The sequence below is a fragment of the Rutilus rutilus genome, assembly GCF_951802725.1.
Source record: "Rutilus rutilus genome assembly, chromosome: 8".
Classification (NCBI taxonomy): domain Eukaryota; kingdom Metazoa; phylum Chordata; class Actinopteri; order Cypriniformes; family Leuciscidae; genus Rutilus; species Rutilus rutilus.
Genome location: NC_140222.1, coordinates 47505577 through 47518997, shown reverse-complemented (window position 1 = coordinate 47518997; position 13421 = coordinate 47505577). Strand labels below are relative to the sequence as shown.

The 13421-nt window shown below is 42.1% G+C and overlaps 1 protein-coding gene across 1 annotated transcript in view; it reads right to left on the bottom strand.

Annotated features, from left to right (window-relative positions):
• The window catches only part of LOC311295562 (uncharacterized protein), a 157560-nt gene that overhangs the window by 50761 nt on the left and 93378 nt on the right, over positions 1-13421 (bottom strand). The window contains exons 30-37 of the mRNA XM_084417035.1: positions 12938-12973; positions 12611-12658; positions 12039-12074; positions 11713-11760; positions 7901-7942; positions 7336-7371; positions 7026-7073; positions 1437-1478 (exon numbers count right to left, since the gene is read on the bottom strand). Coding sequence (XP_084273161.1) covers positions 1437-1478; positions 7026-7073; positions 7336-7371; positions 7901-7942; positions 11713-11760; positions 12039-12074; positions 12611-12658; positions 12938-12973 — 336 coding nt within the window. The remainder of the gene's footprint in view (positions 1-1436; positions 1479-7025; positions 7074-7335; positions 7372-7900; positions 7943-11712; positions 11761-12038; positions 12075-12610; positions 12659-12937; positions 12974-13421) is intronic.

Sequence of the window (13421 nt, the reverse complement as noted above, 5' to 3'; positions counted from 1 at the left end):
GCGCCGCAGATGACCAAGGTGGAGCTGACGGAGTGAGGAGCCATGGAGGAGGAAGGGTTGCAGATTCCAGGGGGACGACAGACGGAGGCGGAGCAGAAGGGAGAGGAGATCCGGGGGGAGCCGGAGAGCCGACGAGCCCAGGCGACGCCGAAGATACAGCTGGACATGGCGGAACCGCCGGCTCTGGTGACAGAAGTGCAGACGGGGACACAAAAGGGCACGGTGAAGGCAGAGGGACTGAGGACCAAGGAGGAACTGAAGGGAGTGAGGAGTCCAACAGAGCTGGGGGGGGGGACGAAGGGACGAGGCGTAGCCAGAGGAGTGAAGTCCAGAGGTGAGGGAAGGTGGACGAATGACCAAGGTGAATCCGGGGGGACGAGGGAGCCTGGCGGAACTGGTGTACTGATGGGCCACGGAGGAACTGAAGGAGGTAGGAGCCAAGGGGATGGTGATGAACAGATGGGCTGAGGCGGAGTACTGGACACGGAGGTTGGAGGCGAAAAACGGAGATCCACCGACCCAGCTGGCAAAACAGGATGAGAAGGCACTGGACTGGACAGGAACTGAGACGAAGGCGGCTTTGAAGAAGACAGGATCAGCAATGAAGGCCTTGTGCTGGGCAGAACCAGCGATGAGGGCTTTGTGCTGGGCAGATCCAGCGATGAGGGCTTTGTGCTGGGCAGATCCAACGATGATGAGGGTGGGCTGGGCGGGAGCAGTGGAAAAGGGGGCCTGGAGAAATCATCGTAGTGTTGCGTTCTGGATCCGAACTGGAATGCCGGCTCGGCAGGAACCAACCGGATGAACGGGGCTGTGTCATATAGGGACAATAGGTTAGCTCTGGAATCCAAAAAGATTCTGCATCTTTGGTCTGGTCTTCTGTCAGGGTTTACAGATGAAACAGACAAGATGGTAAGTTTAAAGGTTTAATTGCAGAATGAATCGGAGATGAAGACAATTGGTGAGTAACAGCAACACAGATAATCTTGAATGGTCTGGAGTGAGTGCTGGTGTGAAGACACGAGGGATGCTGGGAAGTGTAGTGAAGTGAAGACAGACGGTGAAGGTGGTGAATGTGACAAATACAGTTGGGAGAGAGAGTGGGGAGAATAATCTAAAGATTTAGGCCTGCATCTCGCTGAAAGCAATACAGTTCTTATATACACTAGTAAGAGCAGTCAATGACTGTGACAGCTCTGACATGTGGCAAGAAATGTTTCCAGTACCTTGTTAAAATTAAGGCATAATACTGAAGGCAAAATGGGTCCAACCTGGTACTAGCAAGGTGTACCTAATTACATGACTGATGAGTATGTATATCTTTATTTATAAATTTATTGTAACTGATTAAGACTAATTTGCATTTCTGTAGATTTTTTTTGTAAAACAATTGTTAAGGTCTCTTGAAAATAATAATATATTCTATAATACTATACCTTGCTTGGAAGAGCTCAGAATTCTTCTTGTATTGTTCATCTCTAGAAATGAAAATATAACAAATAATAATAATAATAGATGTAAAACAAGAATACAACTTTAAGGATGTCATTTAAGTTCTTGGTTCTATAATTGTGGATTGTAGCTATATGTATAAATATTATTACTTGGCATTTTTAAATTGATAGCACAGTACAGATGAACAAGAATGCAGTTGGGAGAGAGAGAGAGTGGGGAGAATAATCTAAAGATTTAGGCCTGCATCTCTCTGAAAGCAATACAGTTCCCTTTCAGTTGGGTAACGTTCGACTTAGTCTGTTGGGATCACGCCAGGGAGCCAGATGTCTTCGATATAGTATACAAATCAAGCCAAATGAGCTTTGGCAGGTGTGCAATCCACGCCCCGCCCTGCAGCGCGGGTATAACAGGGAAGTGGATGCACCCACCATTCATTCTTTTCGCTTCGGAGCCGATCGGTTGTTACGTCGATATCTCTGAAAGTGTACTTTAATAACAAGCCTGTGTGTGTCAGCACTTCTGTTGGAAGCTCTCCCAGTGCTGACGTTACAGTGTGTGGCAGCGGTGATCGCGAGCTTCTGAATCTGTCATGGAAGGCACCCTTTACTGCCTTAAGTGACCAGGATGGCTCCTCCCCCCTCGCTACCCTTGAGTGCGGCGCGCGGTGGAGCGGTCTGTTCTGGCACACCTGTGTCCGGCGGCCGCTACATCCAGCTCTGGAGAACTGTGTTTCCCCTCACAGGCTCTGGAGTCATTGTCTGCTTTGTCAGACGCGGCTTATGGAGCCTGTGGACAAGCCGCCGCCGCCTCTATGCACGCCTTGGCCTTGTTACAGCTTTTTCAGGCTAAAACATTCCAGGACGTGCAAAAGGGTAGGCCAGACTGTCAGCTCATGGGTGAGCTCTGTAAGGCAACTGACTTGGCTCTTCGGAGCACAAGTGTGGCAACCTGCGCGATCGGTCTGGCGAGGGTTTTACAGCCCTTACTTCATTTTGCCAAAGAAAGGAGGTGGATTAAGACCAATCTTGGACCTACGCATCTTGAATCGGCCCCTTTACAAGCTCACGTTCAAGATGATAGTACTCAAGGACATATACAGATGTGTCTGTCCAGGAGATTTGTTTGCAGCGGTGGACCTGAAGGACGCGTACTTTCACATCTCCATCCTGCCGCGACACAGGCCATTCCTGAGGTTCACGTTCGAGGGTCGGGCGTATCAGTACAAAGTCCTACCCTTTGGACTGTCTCTGTCCCCCCGCGTCTTCACGAAGCTCGCAGAGTTGACCATTTCTCCCTTGAGAGAACAGGGCGTTCGTGTCCTCAACTACCTTGACGACTGGCTGATACTGGCTCAGTCGCGGGAACAGTTGTGTGAACACAGAGACTTGCTGCTCCAACATATCAGTCTATTGGGTCTTCAGGTCAACTGGGAAAAGAGCAATGGAGGGCGTGGAAAGACGGCAGGTTCCCGGTTGCGATTCTCAAACTTGCCGGAAAACCTTCCAACTTTGGTCAGATGCTGTGTTTCTCTGGTCCGGTGTGTCCATGATACAAGCGTCCAGGCATGCGGTGGTGTTCACAGATGCCTCCAAGACAGGTTGGGGGGCCACGCACGACGGGTATGCAGTAGAAGGACGCTGGACAGGTCCTCAGCTGCATTGGCATATCAATTGCCTTGAGTTGTTAGCGGTACTACTTGCTTTGAGACGCCTCAAAACGCCGCTGCTCAGCAAGCATGTATTGGTTAATAATCGAATTGAAATCGTGAAAATTGTGTAAAATTCTGTTTAGTTACCAAATGTTTTGATAATCACAATGACACCTATTGTGATGCAAGTTGTTTTTTTTCTACATCACCCCCAATCCATCCGTTTCTCTTGAGCAATTAAAATATCGTGATAATACGGTATAACGTGATAAAAGCTCAATCAATTATAAAACCTCTCATTAAGAAACCACAATTAGATCATAATAATCTAGCAAATTATAGACCCATTTCAAATCTTCCATTTATGTCTAAAATACTAGAAAAAGTTGTGTCCACTCAACTGGGCTCTTTCTTGCAAGAAAATTATATCTATGAAAAGTTTCAGTCTGGATTCAGGCCGCATCATAGCACTGAAACTCCGCTCGTTAAAATCACAAATGATTTACTTTTAGCTTCTGAACAAGGCTGTATCTCAATACTAGTTTTACTTGATCTAAGTGCTGCGTTCGATACTATAGATCACACAATACTCTTAGATCGACTACAAAATTATACTGGTGTTCAAGGACAAGCATTAAGCTGGTTTAGATCATTCTTATCTGACCGCTACCATTTTGTCTATTTAAATGGAGAAAAATCGATCATAACTTAAGTAAACTCTGGAGTGCCGCAGGGATCTGTGTTGGGCCCTCTATTATTCTCAATATATATGATGCCACTTGGAAATATTATAAAGAAACATGGAATTAGTTTCCATTGTTATGCTGATGACACTCAAATATATATTTCATCACAGCCGGATGAAAACGCTAAATTATCTAAATTGACAGTGTGTTAAAGATATAAAAGATTGGATGACGCGTAATTTTCTTTTATTAAATCCAGACAAGACAGAGGTAATACTTATCGGTTCAAAAAACCGCCCACAGAACCTCTCACAATACAACTTTAACATCGTAGGATGTCCTGTTACTTTATCCTCTACAGTAAAAGACCTGGGTGTTATACTCGATTGTAACCTGTCTTTTGAAAATCATATTTCGTATGTTACAAAAACAGCCTTTTTCCACCTTAGAAACATTGCTAAGCTACGTAACATGCTATCAGTTTCTGATGCAGAAAAGTTAGTTCATGCATTCATGACCTCGAGACTAGATTACTGTAATGCTTTATTAGCCGGTTGTCCTGCATCCTCAATAAACAAGCTACAGTTAGTCCAAAATGCCGCTGCTAGAGTTCTTACTAGATCAAGAAAATATGATCATTTAACACCGATTTTATCATCACTACATTGGCTACCTATAAAGTTCCGTATTAATTATAAGGTATTGCTACTGACTTATAAAGCCCTAAACGGCTTAGCTCCAGTCTATTTAACGGATCTTCTATCGCCCTATAATCCATCGCGCTCTTTAAGATCAATAAATTCGAGGCTTTTGGTCATACCTAGGATATCCAGATCAACCAAAGGAGGGAGAGCATTTTCACATTTGGCTCCGAAACTCTGGAATAGTCTTCCTGATACTGTTCGTTGCCCTCCCAGTTAAAAACTAGATTAAAGACGCATCTCATCAGCCAGGCATTCATATAATATTGTTAATCTTACAGTTCAAACTACAATCCGGCCTCTAGTTCATAAATGCCAGAGGAGAACTGGCCCCCGACTGAGCCTGGGTTCTCCCAAGGTTTTTTTTTTCTCCATTAGGTCACCTGATGGAGTTTTAGGACACCATTAGGAAACTTGATGGAGTTTTTTCGGTTCCTTGCCACTGTTGCCTTTGGCTTGCTCAGTTGGGGATATTTTGGGGATATTTAATTTTATTCTATCAATCAATAAATTCCACTAGAAACAAACCTTGTTGTATTATTTTATTTTAATTTAATACTGTGAAGCTGCTTTGATACAATCTGTATTGTGAAAAGCGCTATACAAATATACTTGATTTGATTTGATTTGATTTAAGGGAGCAAGGAGGTTGAACCCTCCACGCATCTCTTCCATACCCTCTTGGGACCTATCTCTGGTGTTAACAGCACTTCAGAGACCTCCCTTTGAGCCCCTACGGACAGTGGAGTTAAAAATTCTGTCTCTCAAGACATTTCTCTTGCTTGCACTGGCTTCTATCAAGAGGGTAGGGGACCTGCACGCTTTCTCGGTAGACGAATCGTGTCTGGAATTCAGGCCGGCTGACCCTCAGGTGACACTGAGACCTCGGCCTGGATATGTGCCGAAAGTTCCTACTACTCCCTTTCGAGATCAAGTGGTGAACTTGCAAGCGCTGCCGCTGGAGGAGGCAGACTCAACCCTAGCTTTTCTCTGTCCAGTCCGTGCCTTACGGACTTATCTGGACAGAACGCAAAGCTTTAGAACCTCAGATCAGCTCTTCATCTGTTTCGGAGGCCTGTAGAAAGGGAAGGCAGTCTCTAAGCAAAGGCTGGCCCACTGGATAGTGGATGCCATCATCTCTGCGTACGATACCCAAGGTGTACCTTGTCCCCCAGGGTTGCATGCCCACTCCACCCGGAGTGTTGCTGCTTCCTGGGCGCTGGCGCAGGGTGCCTCGCTGGCAGATGTTTGTAGAGCTGCTTACGTGTTGAGCCAGTAGCTTCTCAGGTGCTCTCTTCAAATAGAGGGCACCCTTGAGTCAAGCACACTCATGTCGGCTTGCTACGTACCTTTAGGGTTAGGGTTACCTAAATCATGGAGCAAAGAGGACACTGACACCCGACAGACTAGACAGAGCAGGTTACTTTTGATATAATAAAAAATCTCAGCTCTCAGGTTCTATCCATTTTATTACGAAATTCAGGCAATAAATACCGTTTTGGTGCTTGTAAATGTGACGTGACCGATCGCTGTAGCGCTTCAGTTCAAGTAAACCGATCATCTGTTACTTTTTATTTAAAGATACAGTACATCTTACCGAAATGTATTTATGCCTCATACATAATATCGATCAATCAGTGTTTTTCAACCACGGAAAGAGGTCAATAAAACTGCAGGTGAACAATTATTTCACAGAACGTTACATTTACCTCAGGAAAGCCATTCAATGACCAACACGTTAGTTGACTAGAAAAAAATAGGAGTATTTTGCTAAATATGTGCACTATATTACATGTGTATTATATTTTTACTTGTGTCATAATTGTTATTATAATGGAAACCAAATTATATTTAATTTAATTTGTTAATTTTTAACCTTTAATAATACCAGCTGACAGGGCTCTCTGTATGTTTACAGCATTATGTGAGATTTATTATTTCTTGAGAAAAATTAACATGTAGGCTATCTACTGTAGCCTACCTAATATTTATCCAAAGAGTCAATATTGAATCAAGATTGGAATCAAATCCCAAGAATCGAATTGAAATCGTGAAAATTGTGTAAAATTCTGTTTAGTTACCAAATGTTTTGACAATCACAATTACACCTATTGTGATGCAAGTTGTTTGTTTTTCTACATCACCCCCAATCCATCCGTTTCTCTTGAGCAATTAAAATATCGTGATAATACCGTATACCGTGATAAAAGCTCAATCAATTAATCGCAGCATGAAAATTTGATACCGGCACATGCTATACACTAGTAAGTGTAATCGATGACTGTGACAGCTCTGACATGTGGCAAGAAATGTTTCCAGTACCTTGTTAAAATTAAGGCATAATACTGAAGGCAAAAGGGGTCCAACCTGGTACTAGCAAAGTGTACCTAATTACATGACTGGTGAGTATGTATATCGTTATTTATTAATTTATTGTAATTGATTAAGACTAATTTGCATTTCTGTAGAGTTTTGAAATTATAAAACTAATGTTAAGGTCTCTTGAAAATAATAATATATTCTATAATACTATACCTTGCTCGGAAGAGCTCAGAATTCTTCTTGTATTGTTCAAGTTCATCTCTAGAAATTAAAATATAACATATAATAATACACCAAATAAAAATAAATTATTTTGTGATTTTAACTGAGAAAACTGTTATTTTTGTATTTGCAGAAAAACAGGTTGTGAAGATGATTTATATGCACTTTTATAAGTAGTATCCAGGTCTACGAGTTTAAATCATTTATTCATTACTTGGTGCACAAATATGTATACAACACATAACACATATGATTATAACACACTTTTAGTAATGTTGTAAATTACTTCAGTTTATATTACCTTGTTTGTTTCAGCTCCTCTTTGTATTGATTTTCTCTGTATTAAAATAATACAAATGTATACAGTTATATAATAATACATGTAAAACAAGAATACAACTTTAAGGATGTCATTTAAGTGCTTGGCTCTATAATTATGGATTGCAGCTGTATGTATAAATATTATTATTTGGCATTTTTAAATTGATAGCACAGTACAGATGAACAAGAATGCAGTTGGGAGAGAGAGTGGGGAGAATAATCTAAAGATTTAGGACTGCATCTCGCTGAAAGCCATACAGTTCTTATATACACTAGTAAGAGCAGTCGATGACTGTGACAGCTCTGACATGTGGCAAGAAATGTTTCCAGTACCTTGTTAAAATTAAGGCATAATACTGAAGGCAAAATGGGTCCAACCTGGTACTAGCAAGGTGTACCTAATTACATGACTGGTGAGTATGTATATCTTTATTTATTAATTTATTGTAACTGATTAAGACTAATTTGTATTTCTGTAGATTTTTTTTTTGTAAAACAATTGTTAAGGTCTCTTGAAAATAATAATATATTCTATAATACTATACCTTGCTCGGAAGTGCTCAGAATTCTTCTTGTATTGTTCATCTCTAGAAATGAAAATATAACAAATAATAATAATAATAGATGTAAAACAAGAATACAACTTTAAGGATGTCATTTAAGTTCTTGGTTCTATAATTGTGGATTGCTGCTATATGTATAAATATTATTACTTGGCATTTTTAAATTGATAGCACAGTACAGATGAACAAGAATGCAGTTGGGAGAGAGAGAGAGTGGGGAGAATAATCTAAAGATTTAGGCCTGCATCTCTCTGAAAGCAATACAGTTCCCTTTCAGTTGGGTAACGTTCGACTTAGTCTGTTGGGATCACGCCAGGGAGCCAGATGTCTTCGATATAGTATACAAATCAAGCCAAATGAGCTTTGGCAGGTGCGCAATCCACGCCCGGCCCTGCACTGTGGGTATAACAGGGAAGTGGATGCACCCACCATTCATTCTTTTCGCTTCAGAGCCGATCGGTTATTACGTCGATATCTCTGAAAGTGTACTTTAATAACAAGCCTGTGTGTGTCAGCACTTCTGTTGGAAGCTCTCCCAGTGCTGACGTTACAGTGTGTGGCAGCGGTGATCGCGAGCTTCTGAATCTGTCATGGAAGGCACCCTTTACTGCCTTAAGTGACCAGGATGGCTCCTCCCCCCTCGCTACCCTTGAGTGCCGCACGCGGTGGAGCGGTCTGTTCTGGCACACCTGTGTCCGGCGGCCGCTACATCCAGCTCTGGAGAACTGTGTTTCCCCTCACAGGCTCTGGAGTCATTGTCTGCTTTGTCAGACGCGGCTTATGGAGCCTGTGGACAAGCCGCCACCGCCTCTATGCACGCCTTTGGCCTTGTTACAGCTTTTTCAGGCTAAAACATTCCAGGACGTGCAAAAGGGTAGGCCAGACTGTCAGTTCATGGGTGAGCTCTGTAAGGCAACTGACTTGGCTCTTCGGAGCACAAGTGTGGCAACCTGCGCGATCGGTCTGGCAATGTCCACTCTGGTGGTTCAGCAGCGCGATCATTGGCTCGGTCTGGTTGATATGGAGGATGCGGACAAGGTTCGGATCCTGGACTCCCCAATTTCCCAGACGGGGTTGTTCGGCGACGCTACAGTGGGTGATGCCCAACAGCCTTCTGTAGCTCAGTCGCAGGTGGAGGAAGCCCGTCACACTCTGCCGCGACGGCCTGCTGAGCTTCTCACCCCGTCGCCGCTAGCAGTCACTCCACCAGCATGTCGCCGAGGGCGCCCCCTAAGGCTGCTCAGCCTGTTAGGCCCCCGCCACAGCTCGGGCCTCAGCATAGAGCTAGCCATAGGCAGGCTGCCCAGCCTGTGTCAGATCTTGCCAGTCCAGGAGGCAAGAGTAAGCGTCCCTGATACAGGCCAAACAGGGTTGGGGACGAAAGTTTCTCTGGTGGTTGTTGTTTCACCATTGTCTCTCTGGAGTACAGTTGTTTCCGAATCGCCAAAGGCACAGAAATTCTCAACCCTGGGTTTCAAGAGGTTCAGATTATCAGACACCCCAGATCAGTCTGGCCTGTCTCAATCCCCTCTTGTGTCGCCAGTTGGCAGACGAGTACGGTTCAAGGACCCAGGTTTGTCTCCTCCCGTACTCAATGCCACCAAGTGGAGGCAGGTTCGTGTGATACGTACACAGACCCCCTCCGGACTGCCTTAGGGCCCTCCGGGTTGGGTCCCTGCCCTCCACTTCCCTGCCCTCCTCCTGGTACATCAGTGGTGCCACGAGCCCCCCTGGTACGGTTTCTGCAAGCCTGGAAAGACCTCTGCAGACCGTCCAGCTGGCTCCTGAGCACCATTGCACGTGGCTATATGATTCAGTTCCACCGGCACCCACCCAGATTTGCTGGCGTTCGCTCCACGGTTGTGAAGAGCAGATCTGCCCCAATCTTGCGTGCGGACATTGCTGTCCTACTGGCAAAGGATGCAATAAAACCGGTTTCTGTAGCCGACATAAAGTGAGGGATTTACATCCCTTACTTCATTGTGCCAAAGAAAGGAGGCGGATTAAGACCAATCTTGGACCTACGCATCTTGAATCGGGCCCTTTACAAGCTCACGTTCAAGATGATAGTACTCAAGGACATATACAGATGTGTCTGTCCAGGAGATTTGTTTGCAGCGGTAGACCTGAAGGACGCGTACTTTCACATCTCCTTCCTGCCGCGACACAGGCCATTCCTGAGGTTCACGTTCGAGGGTCGGGCGTATCAGTACAAAGTCATAGCCTTTGGACGGTCTCTGTCCCCCCGCGTCTTTACGAAGCTCGCAGAGTTGGCCATTTCTCCCTTGAGAGAACAGGGCGTTCGTGTCCTCAACTACCTTGACGACTGGCTGATACTGGCTCAGTCGCGGGAACAGTTGTGTGAACACAGAGACTTGCTGCTCCAACATATCAGTCTATTGGGTCTTCAGGTCAACTGGGAAAAGAGCAAGCTCACCCCCGGGTAGAGTATCTCTTTTCTCTGTATGGAGTTGGACTCGGTCAAACAGACGCATGTCTAACGGAGGATCGTGCCCAGTCGATTCTGAACTGCTTGGATACATTCAAGAGCAGGAAGGTGGTTCCACTGAAATACTTTCAGAGGCTCCTGGGGTATATGGCTTCCGCTGCGGCAGTCACGCCGCTGGGGTTGTTACATATGAGACCACTTCAGCATTGGCTTCTTGGCCGGGTCCCATGGAGGGCGTGGAAAGACGGCAGGTTCCCGGTTGCGATTCTCAAACTTGCCGGAAAACCTTCCAACTTTGGTCAGATGCTGTGTTTCTCCGGTCCGGTGTGTCCATGATACAAGCGTCCAGGCATGCGGTGGTGTTCACAGATGCCTCCAAGACAGGTTGGGGGGCCACGCACGACGGGTATGCAGTAGCAGGACGCTGGACAGGTGAAATAAAAAAAAGCCTGTCCAGACCTCGGAAAGAGGTCAATAAAACTGCAGGTGAACAATTATTTCACAGAACGTTACATTTACCTCAGGAAAGCCATTCAATGACCAACACGTTAGTTGACTAGAAAAAAATAGGAGTATTTTGCTAAATATGTGCACTATATTACATTTCTATTATATTTTTACTTGTGTCATAATTGTTATTATAATGAAAACTAAATTATATTTAATTTAATTTGTTAATTTTTAACCTTTAATAATACCAGCTGACAGGGCTCTCTGTATGTTTACAGCATTATGTGAGATTTATTATTTCTTGAGAAAAATTAACATGTAGGCTATCTACTGTAGCCTACCTAATATTTATCCAAAGAGTCAATATTGAATCAAGATTGGAATCAAATCCCAAGAATCGAATTGAAATCGTGAAAATTGTGTAAAATTCTGTTTAGTTACCAAATGTTTTGACAATCACAATTACACCTATTGTGATGCAAGTTGTTTGTTTTTCTACATCACCCCCAATCCATCCGTTTCTCTTGAGCAATTAAAATATCGTGATAATACCGTATACCGTGATAAAAGCTCAATCAATTAATCGCAGCATGAAAATTTGATACCGGCACATGCTATACACTAGTAAGTGTAATCGATGACTGTGACAGCTCTGACATGTGGCAAGAAATGTTTCCAGTACCTTGTTAAAATTAAGGCATAATACTGAAGGCAAAAGGGGTCCAACCTGGTACTAGCAAAGTGTACCTAATTACATGACTGGTGAGTATGTATATCGTTATTTATTAATTTATTGTAATTGATTAAGACTAATTTGCATTTCTGTAGAGTTTTGAAATTATAAAACTAATGTTAAGGTCTCTTGAAAATAATAATATATTCTATAATACTATACCTTGCTCGGAAGAGCTCAGAATTCTTCTTGTATTGTTCAAGTTCATCTCTAGAAATTAAAATATAACATATAATAATACACCAAATAAAAAATAAATTATTTTGTGATTTTAACTGAGAAAACTGTTATTTTTGTATTTGCAGAAAAACAGGTTGTGAAGATGATTTATATGCACTTTTATAAGTAGTATCCAGGTCTACAATACACTGAACTATGAGTTTAAATCATTTATTCATTACTTGGTGCACAAATATGTATACAACACATAACACATATGATTATAACACACTTTTAGTAATGTTGTAAATTACTTCAGTTTATATTACCTTGTTTGTTTCAGCTCCTCTTTGTATTGAATTTCTCTGTATTAAAAGAATACAAAATGTATAATAATAGATGTAAAACGAGAATACAACTTTAAGGATGTCATTTAAGTGCTTGGTTCTATAATTATGGATTGCAGCTATATGTATAAATATTATTATTTGGCCTTTTTAAATTGATAGCACAGTACAGATGAACAATAATGCAGTTGGGAGAGAGAGTGGGGAGAATAATCTAAAGATTTAGGACTGCATCTCGCTGAAAGCAATACAGTTCTTATATACACTAGTAAGAGCAGTCGATGACTGTGACAGCTCTGACATGTGGCAAGAAATGTTTCCAGTACCTTGTTAAATATATATCATGAAGAATTAAGGCATAATACTGAAGGCAAAAGGGGCTCCAACCTGGTACTAGCAAGGTGTACCTAATTACATGACTGGTGAGTATGTATGTCGTTATTCATTTATTGTAACTGATTAAGACTAATTTGCATTTCTGTAGATTGTTTTTTTTCATTGTAAAACAATTGCTGAAGTCTCTTGAAAATAATAATATATTTATAATACTATACCTTGCTTGGAAGTGCTCAAAATTCTTCTTGTTTTGTTCAAGATCATTTCTAGAAAATGGAAATATAACAAATAATAATACACCAAATAAAAATAAATTATTTTGTGATTTTAACTGAGAAAACTGTTATTTTTGTATTTGCAGAAAAACATGTTGTGAATATGATTTATATGCACTTTTATAAGTAGTATCCAGGTCTACAATACACTGAACTATGAGTTTAAAGCATTTATTCATTACTTGGTGCACAAATATGTATACAAAACATAACACATATGATTATAAACACACTTTTAGTAATGTTGTAAAATACTTCAGTTTATATTACCTTGTTTGTTTCAGCTCCTCTTTGTATTGATTTTCTCTGTATTAAAAGAATACAAATGTATACAGTTATATAATAATACATGTAAAACAAGAATACAACTTTAAGGATGTCATTTAAGTGCTTGGCTTTATAATTATGGATTGCAGCTATATGTATAAATATTATTATTTGGCATTTTTAAATTGATAGCACAGTACAGATGAACAAGAATACTGTCAGGGTTTACAGTTGAAACAGACAAGATGGTAAGTTTAAAGGTTTAATTGCAGAATGAAACGGAGATGCAGACAATAGGTGAGTAACAGTAACACAGATAATCTTGAATGGTCTTAGCTGAATGGTAAAGTCTCTCTTTCTTTCTTTCTTGCAGATGGTGATGACGGAGGATCGATGAAGAAGGTAGGCAGACAGATGAAGGATGATAGCGTCTCGGGTAAGGAACCAGTTGAGTGTTCGGGGAGTCTGAGTGTCATGAATTGACGAG